We start from the raw sequence: 13,721 nt of genomic DNA on the forward strand, positions 1-13,721 counted from the left end.
AACTGGGATGCTGGAAATAATGAATTAATGGGATTCTAGAGATCCATATTTATTGACCAGGGAAGGTAGTCACAGATGTCATGAAGAGAAAACTGTGCATAACCTGATACCATTTGGTTAAAATCAAGAAGTAAATTAAATTAATAGTTTATCTTTGGTCGGTGGCATCGTGACTAATTTCTCTCCATGTCGACTGAAATTTCTTCAATAAATTTGTATAACTTTTAAAATTAGAATGAAAAACCACTTCTCTTTATTTTTTAAGGGAAAATGGACAATTGGGGAGCCATTCATGAAAATCTTAACTGTGACTGTTTCTCACTTCAGGATTTTTGATAGCAGGAATTATTTGTATTACTCTGTACCTCCCTAAGTGCTTCCAATAAACACTCGTAAGAGCTAAAGAATTAGTTCTAGTTGCCTCTTCGTATTAGAACATCGGAAGGAATCATAGGACGGTTTCTTAAGAAGGTGGACCAGAGCGCTAAGGTCTAGGTGAAAAGGGACTTATATTTCACTGAATACTGTTTTATTCGGCTTGATTTTTTTTTAATCACATGTGTGTTACTTTCAGTTACCCATTTGTACACTTAAGTTTATTTTTTAAACTCTGATACCAAACTAGGCTTGTGCTTGGTATTCCGGCTGGGATGGAGGGAAGTAATTTGGGATCCAAGTGCATGTAAAAGCTGCCATTTCTCATAGTGATTGAGACAGTACTTGTGTTGACATTTATTTAAAATATTTGGAATGAGGCCGATAAACACAGGGTGAGGACCGTACCCAGTAAAATGGGTGTACACTAGGAAATGCAGGACTTGACTTAAACAGGAGCTTCCTGAGGGTTCAAGAGTGAGTTTTGTCAAGGTTTGGAAAGCGGAAATTATGGATGGAGCCCTTTCTCAGGAAAATAATGGTGCTCAAAGGGACACAGGGCTTTGTACAGAAATGTAGTGCCAAATCGATAGCAGGGAAGTCTAGAGCGTAACAAAGGCGGGGGCTCACAGGTAGCGCACGCTTCTGAGAAGGCTGGCCTGTGTGCGAGATTCACCGTCTCCTCCCTTTGGCCCCGAGCTACACCATCAGTGCATCCCTCTGCGTGGTTGCCCGTTTGTGCCCTAATGTCCATCCTGTGAAGGGGAATGGGCGGTGAGGAGGGGCTGCCTCTACTCTAGAAGGATGTGTAAGGCTACAGACATGCGTCCCAGGCCACTGGCTAGAGCCGTCGAGCGTGAATGTGAATTACACCTGGGGGCAGGGAGAGGGGGATTGTACTTCTATTGATCCTCACGCATGGATGGAGACCATCATTTCCCTCTCTTCCGACGGAGGAATGGTCTACAGCTCTACCTATCTGTTAGACACGAGCAAGGCGGGCGGGAAGGATGACCCTCAGGAATGAAATCGTAGTTCCTTTTGCCCACCTTACTGTGCACTGGGATTGTAGACATATAGAGCATGCAGTTACAGCTTGCTTCCATCTTAATTACAAACTCAGTGGAATTGTCTCATCAATAGCCTGGCTTGCTTCTGCAGCCATACTGCATTGCATACTTGTACCTCCAGCTCTTTTTGATGACAGGGACACACAGGCCAATGATTCACACAAGGCATATTTTTCATTTGTATGTTTGAACACAGCCTGTTAGCAGAGGAAAGCTTTAAAAGATGATTCACAGAGGTTAATCTGCCCATTTACAGCCAAGCAGACTGCCCCCTTGATCTCTGCAATATTATAGTAAAATAATGGTTGATCTAGGAGAAGACCGTGGCAAATCAGTGAGTTTCTTTAATCTCAATACAGCACAGTGATCTCTCTAAGCTCATAAGTAATGATCCTGATCCTAATTTTGACATTATTCAGTATGAAGCAGCAAGTTATCTGATTTAAAAATCAGTTGAACAGGGTGAGCAGGGAAGTGAGTTTTGGGATTTGAATTTGTGTTTGGTTAAATAAGACCTTTTGTTCAGTGTAAATAGAATGAGGAAACTGTCCCATTGTCTGGCATAACGAAGCATCTTGCTCCCTAAATTTGTCTGTCTTTGTAATTATTTTATTCTGCCAGGAAATGCCATTTAGGACCTAATTTCTTTTTTTCTCATCTTTACTTTTGTCATTTGCATACAAAATGTCCTGAGTTTGCATCCACCTGGAAAAAACATTTGCCATTTTAGAATTCTAGTACTTTTTTTTTTTTACCTTTTATGTGGTACTGATTCCTCCCTATACCTTGTATTTAACTTGATTCATTTCTACTGTGCACAGACACTGACAAACAGAAAGACAGAAGAATAAATTTGGAATGTGGATAATTTTACCATCATGTCATTCAGTGAAAGGGGACACGACTCAGGTATTCAGCCCTGATGAGCAAAACTGTACACACAACACCATGCACACTAAACTGAATGAAAATATGCCATTTTGCATATACTCACCTGACTTACATGTAACAGGATGCTACTCTATACTTAAATTTCTTTATCTACCCTACTTACTAGACCATAAATGGACTGACAGGAAGAGCCATATTAGAGTATCTTTATTTTTCTTGCAGTGTCTAGCATGCTATCTTCTTTGCACGTAGTAAATATTTAGCAAATTAAATAATAATAATAATGGGAATGTCACATTGAGGTTCAAAAGTGTTCCTCATAAGAGGTGAATCCTATCCCAAAACTGGATGCTTCATTTTAGTGTTTCCGGCTCTAGAATATCAGAATGTTTAGTAATTAAGCTCAACCCTTCGGGGAATACAGGGAAGCAATAGAGTGGGTACTATATAATGGACACGGTTACCTTATTGGCATCTATTTGTTAAGCATTTAAGGGCTGCAGCCCTTTGCATAGGAAATACAGGTCCAGCGCTGTATGAGCATCTTATTTTCTAAGACGTTTCAAAGTCCAGGTGATTTCATATTTTAATGGTTCAGGTTTTTTCCCCCTCTCAAAATAAACCCTCTTGTCTCTGGCTTTTGCATTTTATTGTTTCCTCCGTTGCCCCCTGGCTTCATCATAAGGATCACCCACAGGAAATGGATGCAAAAGAAGATCCTAAATTTATGACTGGGTTTTCTTCTTAGTTTGGTTTTGTAAGTATAAAAGTAGCAAAGAATGTGTCAATGCTGTCTTTCAACTACCTCCTCGGATTGCATCATGCCCAGAACTAGGAAATCCGATAAGAAGAGACGACATTCAGCAATAACTCAGCAGTTTAGGGATGCAAGAGAAACCCAGCAGAAACAAAGACATGGAGGCGGCCTAGACTCCATCACTTCTGCGAAGCGCGCAAACCACTTATCCCTTCCTGCAGGCGACCTTGACCTCTCAACCCAGTTGTCCTGCTCTGAGCCCAGACAACAGCCACGGAACATTGTGCAGCTTAAACAGAAACGGGGGGATTTATGGAAGCGCAATTCTCAAACATCCCCCACTGCTAAATGAGTAGAACCTCAGCTGAACGTATCATTTCTAGACAAAGCGTTCGCTTGTTCTGTTTAAAAATCTCTCTCGACACACAGCTGGATCGTCTTTGAAAGAACTGGGTGTCACATGGAGCCCTCTCCTTCCAGCGGGCTTTTAGGACAGTCATTCTGAAGAGGAAGAGCCGTGCAAATGTCGTGACGTTTAATGTGCAGCTGACCTTGGAGGGCAGGTCTCCCTGGCCGCCTGGGCGCCACCGCCCTCTGAAGCGGGAGTTCTGGTTTTACCGCTTCCCCCCACATAGAGAACAAGCCCAAGGCTGCTAAATAAATAAGCCGTTCAGATAGAGAACACCAGGAGCCAGCAGCAGCGCTGAAGTCTAAAACATAAAACGTTTAACAAAATTCAGCTGGGTTGTCACACAGTGGTCCAGCGGAATGGCAAAGGTCACGGAGAACAAGCTGCCCGCAGATGCCCTCAGGACAACAAAAGCAGAAGTCCCTGGGCAATACCGTTGCTTGTAAAATTCTGTTACAATCTTTATGTAGATTTTTTTCTTCTTCTTTCTTCTATAAAGTCATCAGGCTTGTAGTGCAATAAAAACAGCCAAACTTTACATTAAGGCACGCAGTTTAAAGCATTTCAGGAAAGCATCGATCCTCTGTGCCCATGGGTTGCGGGCGTGCGTTGGGCCAATGACCTAATTAGCGTGGCTCTGGTTCTTTCTCGCTGCCCTGCTTCCCGCTGAGCGCAGGGCCGCCGGCTTCTCCCCCGGCGGGGAGGGGAAACACGGGGTGTGTGCAGAAAACAGTGACATACAGTTTTCATTCGTCTGAACCCGCTGCCAAGCTTAATTCTGTAATTGAGGGGTGAGACCGGTGGGCTTCCAGCCACTTGGGCCGGGCCTTGCGCTGGTTACCGGTCACGGGTGTTTGGTCGGGGGCTTTAGCAGTCACCGTAAAGCATTATTAGCTGGAGCTGAACTAATCTCCCACCCTGGCCCTCACCAGATGTAGCTGCAGAGGTTCCTGTTCCCAGGCCTGATTATTTGTCATTAAGGAAAGCAAATTGAAACCAAATTGAAGTTGTTGTGTTTTCCTCGGTGAGTGCGTCGCGATGCTGCAGGAGCAGCTCCCTGTTTCACTTGGCTGGCTTCTGCTTGTGATGTGCTAGAGGCTCTCGGCAAACTCAGGAATGCGGCCTTTGGTTCTAGAGTCGGGTGTTTCTCGGGGTTGCTTGGGACACTTCTACCTGAGAAATTTCATTCTAATTAGAGTGTGTATGAAGAACATAGGAGGCAGTGAAATATTTCAGTTCTGGTGGCTTTTTTTTTTTTTTAAAGTTGTGGTGAAATATATTTTTCATGGAAAGTAATGTGAATAAGAAAGAAAATCTGCTTGGTTGGTCCGAAATCCTTCTTGTAATGTCCATTCTTCCAATTCCCAAATTCACTTTGCCAGTTTTATATATGTATTTTCTTTTTTTCCTATTTATTTATTTTTCATTGAATTTATTGGGCTGACATTGGTTAATAAAATTATATAGGTCTCAGGTGTACAATTCTATAACACATCATCTGTATATTGCATCGTGTGCTCACCACCCCAAGTCAAGTCTCCTTCCATCCCCATCTATCCCCCCTTTACCCTCTTCTGCTCCCCCCTTTCCCTCTGGCTCTCTCCATGCTGTTCCCTGTGTCTGTGAGTTGTGTGGGCTCTTTTATTTGCTTAATCCCCTCACCTTTTCACCCAGCCCCCCAGCCTCCCGTCTGGTGGCTTACTCTTTGTGACTTTGTCTCAACCAGTCTTAGCTCCCTTGCTGGTGTGGAGCCTTCCGTAGGGGATATATTTTGCAGGAAGGGGACATTCCCTGCCCTTGTGGCACACTAGCCCTTAGAAATGCACTCTTCTCCAAGCCCTCCCATCCCCTCCTCAATTCAGAGAAAGCCGAGGGTGTCTCAGCCTCCCGGAGATTTCCTCTGTTTGGGTTGGAGTTCAGCCCTGGATGTGAGCATCTTGATGTTGTAATATCCTGTGTAACATTTGATGGGTGGAGAGCGAGGGAGGGATTCAGAGAAAAGAAGCTGCACTAGACTAGAGGCCAAGAGGCCTGAAATCTGGGGCTACTTTTCTGGGCGGCTGCTGAGCTGAACTGGAACCGTGACTACTTGGCATTTATAGTGTTCTTTATAGTCAAAAGTATCAACAGACATTTTTAACAGTTCATTTCCACAGTAGGGCCATGAGTACTTAAGCGTCTTTTAGACATGTGTTCAATTAATTCCAACAAGTACGGATCGAGCATAGGCTGTGTGGTTAGGTACAGTCCCAGTAACTGGGACTATGCAAAAGAAATAGCACCTGGCACCCGGCCAGCGTGGCTCAGCTTTGAGCGTTGGCCTAGGATACAGGAGATCGAGGTTCGATCCCCCGTCAGGGCACGGGCTCGATCCCAGTAGGGGGTGTGCAGGAGGCAGCCGATCAATGACTCTCTCATTATTGATGTTTCTCTCTCTCCCTCTTCCTTTCTCTCTCTGAAATCAATAAAGATATATATATATTTTAAAAAGAAATAGCAGCTGGTAACCAAGAGTCTCTTTTTTCTTCCAGTTACATGAGGGGAGGAAGAGTCCTTTTAGCAAAGGATGGTGTTTTATATAAGTTCCAGATCCCCTCACCCCTCCACCCTCTCAGGAATATTTTTTATTGTTATATAAATGATCCTCTTGCCCTCCTCTAGTTTTAATCTTTAGCTTTCTGCTTCATCTTTTTTATAGATATTCAAAATTACCAAGAACAGTCTCTTAACAGGTGCAACAAATAAATGTTTGTTGAATAACTTGAATATTCAATAGTTCTCTACCCCGGGCTTCACATTGAAATCAGCAGGGAATAAATATACGCGGGCATATACACACAAACATGTGTATGTGTTTGTAAACATCTGGGCCACATTCCCCAAAATATTGATTTGATTTTCTTGGGAGTGAGTCCTGAGCATTGGCATTTTTGGTAGTGTCCAATGTGATTCTAGTGTGCAGCTGTGGTTGTAAACCATAGTATCTCCTATCTTTAAACAAACAGCTCATTGACCTCATATTCCCATCTAGCTAAAGCTGTTTATTAATTCTCCATCCCATCCAAGATCATGGCAAAGAGGCTGGTGAACATTCTCTCTGCCTCAGCTCTCACCCTTCTACTCAGGCAGTCTTCCGTCCCCACCACTTCCCTAAAGCCAATCATGATAATGACATCCATGTTCCTAAACCCACTGAGCACCTTCTTCATGCTCTCTGGCACTGGGCAGAGTGGACCTCTCTCCTTGGACACTTTCTTACCGTGACTTTCAGACTCCTATCCCCTCTTTTCTTCCTTCTTCCTCTGATTCTCCTTCCTCCTCCTTTGCCATCTCATTTTCTTATCTGACCCCTAAATGCTGAAATTGTTCAAACTCTAAACCAGGGTCCTTTGTTTCTACTTACAGTAGGCTCTTTTGTGTGTGTGTGTCAATTTCCAACTCTGTAAATAACATACTTATGGTGTGGACCTCCTAATTGACATATCTAATCCTACTCCCTGTTTTATTCAACGGACTGAAAACGCCAACTGCTACTTGACGTGTCTCTCAGGTGTTTCTGACTCTTCCTGTCTCAGTTTGATACTTTAATTTTCCCTCTCCTCTGTTGGATCCCCCACTAATCACCCCATTTCAGTAAATCACATCTCTACCCACCCAGTGGCTTATGCCAAGAAAGAACAGTCATAACCCATGTCCTCTATAGCTCCCTTACTTCCAACCAAGTCAATCCATTACCAACCCTATTAATTAAAAGTATAATTCAAATCATCCATCTCATTTCATTCACTTCATTGCCAGCTGCCACTTGCCTCTGTGTTACCTTGCTGATTCCATTCTTTCTGCCCACTTTCTCCACAGCCATTCAATCTTTAGCAAAAGCCAGTTGGAGTGACCATTTAAGAAATGTTGATCATTTCATGCAACTGCTTCTTACGACTTTCAATAATAAACAAAAGTGAGATTCTATGCTCTCATTTTTTTTCAAAGGAGACATGCCATTTTGTCATTATAGACTCAGTTATATGGTTATTTGTTTTATGCCCATCTGCCAACTCAACTATATGCTGTATAAGGATGGGTGCTGGAGCTAGAGTGTTCACTATTTATACCCTGTATAAATTTATACCCTGTGCCTGGCCAGGTGCCTGACGTGGAGCTTCATTACTGGATGAAAGAATGAGCTTGGGCATGGATGAGCAAGGCTGGCTACAGTGTGAGGTGGAAGGGAGTGCCTGACGCAGCCAGTTCCGCTGGGAACTCAACCGCTCCATTACCAAATGCACTGACTGAACTAGCTGGATTGAATTCTTTCATGGAATTGTTTCATGTCGTGCCCTGACTTCAGAATCCAAGGATGTTCAAGAACTGCATTCTCTCATTGGCGGACCTCAGGGGCCAGTAGAAATGATTTGCAAAGTGAGAGTATGGAGCGGTTCATTGTATAGTATAGTCGAGAAGGACATAGGCAGACTTGGCTTCAAATCCTGGACCTGCCAGTTAGGCAGCTTGTGATTTGTGTCCCCTCTCCAGAGCCTCAGTTTCTTCATGTATATACATGAAGGGACACGAGGACAATAGTACCTGAAGCTATTAGAGTTTCACCAGGTGTCAACCACCCAGCACAGATTCTGGCACCTGGGAGAAAACATCCATATTTCAGTTTAATTTCCCGCCCCCCAACTCTAATGCCTGGCTTACCCTGTTCCCTTTCCCCTTTCGCTCCTGCCTTTTTTCGCCTGCCTCACTCAGCTTAGTGGGTGGTACTACTCATGTTACTCACATAGTTTGAATTTCGTGGGAAGAGAATTGCTCGTACTTCCAGAGAGCCTTTCTTTTGGATTAGAAACACCAACTTCACAGCTACCCTGCCCAGCTTTTCAAGAGCATTTTATGGGAGACTGCTGGGTAACAAGTTCATTTTAGGATAACATGCTGGGAGGAGAAAAGAAGAAGGCATTCGAGGGGAGAAAATCAAAAAGTTAATTAAAAGAAACAATTTGGTAATTGAATTCTCTTGCACATTTCTTTACTTATTTGGAGGGGGGTCCCAGTGCATGGTTAGTAGGTTTGCCTTTGCAGCTCACCTCAAAACTTCTAAATGAGACAAGTAAAAGAGTGCAGAGCCAATCCCTGCCTCATAGATGAGAAGAGGCGTAGGTTACATACGGTGAGCTTTTTAGATGTGCCAACAAAAGCTGCCCGCTTGCTCAATCCTGAATATTTTTATTTTTAAATATTCTTGGCAGCTTATATTACTGTTAGGCTAAGTCCTGGACTCATATCAGCTATTTTATGGGCATGCAAAATCCCTTTTGCATTTAGTCTGTTTTACTAGCTATTTCTTTGGCCTCACTCTGTCTCTCTGTACATACACACACGCAGACACACACACGCGCACACAGGCACACAATCAGTAAAAAGTAAAGGCAACTCTTGTCGTTTTCAGATTGTACTCCAGTTACAAGTGGCATGGGTGTGTTTACTTATTTTAAAATGTGTTCTTTATTTTTAGAAGAAGTTTGAATATTTATGTCATTATTCTTTATCACAGATCACTTTAAAGTCAAAATAATTTATTTAAGATGTGATTGAAAGAGATAAGGTCCTGTAATGAATTAGCAGGGGCTTTGGAATCAACTGGAGCTAGGTTCAAACCCTAACTCTCATTAACAACCTTTATTAACTCACATAGTCAACTTCTATTGATTGAATGCCCACTGTGAGCCAGGTACTCTTGAGGCTGCTGGTGATCTCTTTAGGCAAGTTCTAGTATGGCTTTTATTAACATCAACTTTTTTTGAGGTTTTGAAAATTAGCTTTAGAGAGAAATTTTAAAAGAAAATATTTTTCAGTATGTTGTGGCCCTCATTCTTGCAGCAAATCCATTGAGGAAAGGAGAACAGGGTTAAAGAATGTATTATCACCTTACTCACCAATTTAGTCTAAATCAGGTTGCCAACTGCACACACACCCTCCAAAGCAGTCTCTAGAATGTAAGATATAACTCTTTTATTTTCGATGATATTGTAATTTTCCAGACATGCTAAGGACTATAGATTGAGAGCCTTTATGTTCAACCAGGGTCACAAATGCAAGTGTGACCTTGAACACTCATTCCTTCTGTGTGGCCAGATGCAGCTACTTGTAAGTGCTAACAAGAGGCTTTGTGTCTTCCCAGGTTACGGTTTTGTGGATTTTGACAGTCCCGCAGCTGCACAGAAAGCGGTAGCATCTCTCAAGGCAAATGGCGTGCAGGCGCAGATGGCCAAGGTAAGACTGGTGTTTTAGATTGTTTTTGTTTTTTCGGTGATCATATATTTCTCCAATGCTGTGAGCTGAATCAGAATTGCAGTTTGCAACCATATGGATTATATTTACGTGTTAGGGAAAATAAGAAACCCCACAATAAGTTTGGCTTAGAAGAATCTGGCTGGTTTGTTTCTTTGTGTATATTTTTACTTATGTGCTCTTTTGTTATGGTAACCTCACTAATGATTTAAGGGCACCTGTGAAGTGCTCTGTTTTGGCCGGAAAAGGTGTGTGTGTGTGTGTCTAGGACTTTCGGCAGGAAATAGTATTGGAGTAGTCCAGTTCTCAGCTAGTTGGCTTTGATGAACAGTGCTAAACAATTGCTTGCTCTCATGTTGGGGAGAGCTTGGTTGCTGAATGTAGAGGTTGTCTTATCTGTGCAGGGAAATAAGGTTAACCAGAGCGTTTATTGTCTGTTTGGCTAGAATTGCACTTTGGCCTTTATAAACAGAGTTTACCTAGATAATAATTTCCTAGATACTAATAATTTTCATCACTCATTTATTCGTATGTAGAACAAAGAGTCTGGAACTTCCTATCTGAAATTATAATGCATTTTTATATTCAAGAAAATAAATGAAAGTGTTTATAATAGTTTTGTATCCTGATTACAGTGGTGGTAATAAGAATCTACAGGTGTGATAAAATGACATAAAACCATACACACAGATTATACCAATATCAATTCCTTGGTTTTGATATTGTACTATAATTACATAATATGTAATCTTGGGAGAAACTGAATGAAGGGTACATGGGATCTCTCTATAATGTGCTTTGCAAATTTCTCTAAATCTATAACTATTTCCAATAAAAAGTTTAAGAACATTTATAACATAAGGATGATATGTACATATCTGCTTTAAAATAATAGTCATTTTGTATTTGTTTCACATGCAACTTAAGTTTTTAATTTTTTTCTTACTATTATTATTTGAGTTTGTTTATCTCTAATTCTCAGAAGTTAGGTAGAAGAGCCAACAGATCTAGAAATGCATGTTGTCATGTCATATTCGTCTATACACTTACCCTTAGTTATTGCCATAACAGCTGAGTGACATAATGACAAAGTCATCAGATTTTCAGTCATTGGAATTTAGTTATGATTGCTAACATTCACTGATAACATTTTCCATTTTTAATCTCAGATAACTAGAGGTGGGATGTTTGGTTTTCCTCATCTTCGGTTGTCTTCTAGCAAGCTGATACCATCAATATCTGTTAACCTTTTGTTGTGGGTCACTTCCCACATAGATTACTTTGATAGACTCATTGCCCTTTATGACTCATTAATTGTTTTCAAGGCAGTGTAAATTAGAGTTTGAGTTCTTTCAGCTGTGTAATGTATTCCTCATCTGGATTATGCCTGGGAGCTTTGAATTTGGTCACGAGCTAAGATTGATGAAGTTAATATTTGTAATTAATAAGAAAATTACATACATGTATTGGTTTAAAGCTTACTTGGCAAAGAATTAAGTTACTTGGCAACTTAAGCAGTGACTTATACCTAGGAGACAAGTGATAAACTATAGGCGTTAGGTATATGCAAAACATAAAACTTGAATTTGGACTTAAAGGCAACACCAATTGACAAGAAAATGATTACACAGATGCTTATAAAATTGTTATTGGAACACCTCTGATCCATTTTATTAATAAACTACCAAATTTTGGAAATTACTAGTCTGTGATAATTTAGAAATAATGAATACAGTGTGCATAATCTCCACTGTTTCAAATGTTCTGAGAATACATATATAGTACTTAGTGGATCAACAGAAATAGAAAGTTGCCATTAATTTTATAACTACTAAGGAACCATTATGAATATTTTCCCTCTGTTTCTCAGCATTCTTCCACAAAAAGGACTCTGTCTCTCTCACTCTCTCTCCTACACACACAGACAGACACGTCCCCAGTCACTGACATCTCAGCTAAACAGGAAATTATCGAAGGGAAAATATTTTAAGGAGCCTCTAAGAAAATGATTTATGATCGCTAGCATTTTGGTACTTAGCTCATGCTCAATGTACCCAGTATGGAGATTCCAACCAGAATGTTTAAAGGTACTTTTATTTTATTTTATTATTTTATTTTATTTATTTTATTTTTTATTTTATATTTTACTTCTAAAGTTGCTGAAAGATTTCTACTTTACCAATTATGCTGTCTGTGGAATAAATTCTGATTCCCTTTTTTCTCACAAACTTTGAATTGAAAGCCCAGAGCTTTAGATCCACATCTGCCTACTGGAAAACTTTCAGCAGTAAATGACTTTGTAATTTAACTACCCAGAAGCAAATAAATAGCCTCCCTTTGACAATGAAATGGAACAAGCTTGCCCACCTTTATTAGCAGATTTCTCACTGAACTATTGGATTTCATGGCGCTTTTCCCTTTGTCCTGGTGATAGCTATTATTTATTATCATATAAACCTGCTGTCTGCAGGGTGTGTGAAACTGCACTATATTTTTTTGCCATTTAAGTGTCCAGTGAATTGCTTCCTGCATCCTTGTTCTTATCAATATCCTACTATGCAGGTTGTGATGCTACATTTTAACACCACCAGGGTTTTAAAGCAAAAATGCTGCAAATAATCTAGGTTAGCAATAGCAACCTGGAGTGAACATGAAACCTTCCAAGTGAATCACTTTATTTAGCTAACATAGTCCAAGTGTGCATATGAAAAATTCAACCATTTTGTCAACAAATAGGAATTAAAAAATAAATCATCCACTAAGAGGTAATTGATTATTAATGTTAATAGTGTATAACCATTAACACGGACTAACATTTTCTGTATACTTGCTGTTCTGCCAAAAAGGGTTTTCAGGGATCAAAGGATATGTTTCTTTTAAGAGAGCAGGTTTAGTATATTTTAGTAATACATAGTGGTTAAGAGCATAGGTTTGGAGGGAGAGAAACTTGGCCTTAAATACTGGCTCAGATACCACCTGGGTATATGACCTTGATTGAGTTATTTAAATATCTCTGAAAGCATTTAATAATAATAACAATACCTAAGTTACAGGGCTGCTGTGAGAATTAACTTTTAAAAATACACAAAGAATTTAGCATAGTGCTTAGATTATACCAAAACTCAATAAATGTTAGTTTTTCGTAAATGTTGTTTTGCATTACATTCACATTTGTTGCTGCACATTCCATAATATGTGCTTTAAGTGTTGTGTTATTACAAAACAGTTTCTTGAAAAATATAATAAGTAGTATCAATCAATAAACATTTTTATTGCCTGCTAAGTGCCAGACACTTTACTGGGTGTTAGAGAATCAAGATTGAATTAAGCGTCTTCCTTATTCTGAACTTTTAATATTTAACTTATCTCCTTGGATTGCTACAGCTCTGGATTGAGAATATTGGTTGTTATTATTCTTGCCAACCCTAAGTTATTTAGAAGAAAGTCATTGGCTAAAGAACATGTCTCTGTACGCTTAAAAAGAAGGGATCTGAGAAATCCAGCTAACAATAGCTTAATCTTGTAGTTATTTATTTCACTTATTAATAAGACAGCCATAGATAAGCAGTGTTAGGCAAATGCTTTGGCGTAACATCAAAAATCAAGGCTGCTCTGCCATTCTATATGAGTGGCTTTCATCCATATATATTCTATATTGTTTTTAAAGCTCTAGCTATTACATCCCCATTTTAGTCAGGACTTAAAACCTATGTAATTTTATTAACCGATATCACCCCAATAAATTCAATAAAAATAAGAAAGAGAGAAAGAAAGAAAGAAAGAAAGAAGAAAGAAAGAGAAAGAAAGAAGAAAGAAGAAAGAAAGAAAGAAAGAAGAAAGAAAGAAAGAAAGAAAGAAAGAAAGAAAGAAAGAAAGAAAGAAAGAAAGAAAGAAAGAAAGAAAGAAAAGAAAGAAAGAGAAAGAAAAGAAG

The 13,721-nt window shown here is 40.0% G+C and overlaps 1 protein-coding gene across 19 annotated transcripts in view; it reads left to right on the forward strand.

Annotated features, from left to right (window-relative positions):
* The window catches only part of RBMS3 (RNA binding motif single stranded interacting protein 3), a gene marked incomplete at its 3' end in the record, with an annotated part of 558,684 nt that overhangs the window by 228,253 nt on the left and 316,710 nt on the right, over positions 1 to 13,721 (forward strand). For all 19 annotated transcript variants that reach the window (XM_081160722.1, XM_081160721.1, XM_081160710.1 and 16 more), the window contains one exon: positions 9,681 to 9,772. In XM_081160722.1, coding sequence (XP_081016848.1) covers positions 9,681 to 9,772 — 92 coding nt within the window. The remainder of the gene's footprint in view (positions 1 to 9,680; positions 9,773 to 13,721) is intronic.

The sequence above is a fragment of the Miniopterus schreibersii genome (assembly GCF_964146895.1).
Source record: "Miniopterus schreibersii genome assembly, chromosome: 15".
Lineage (NCBI taxonomy): Eukaryota > Metazoa > Chordata > Mammalia > Chiroptera > Miniopteridae > Miniopterus > Miniopterus schreibersii.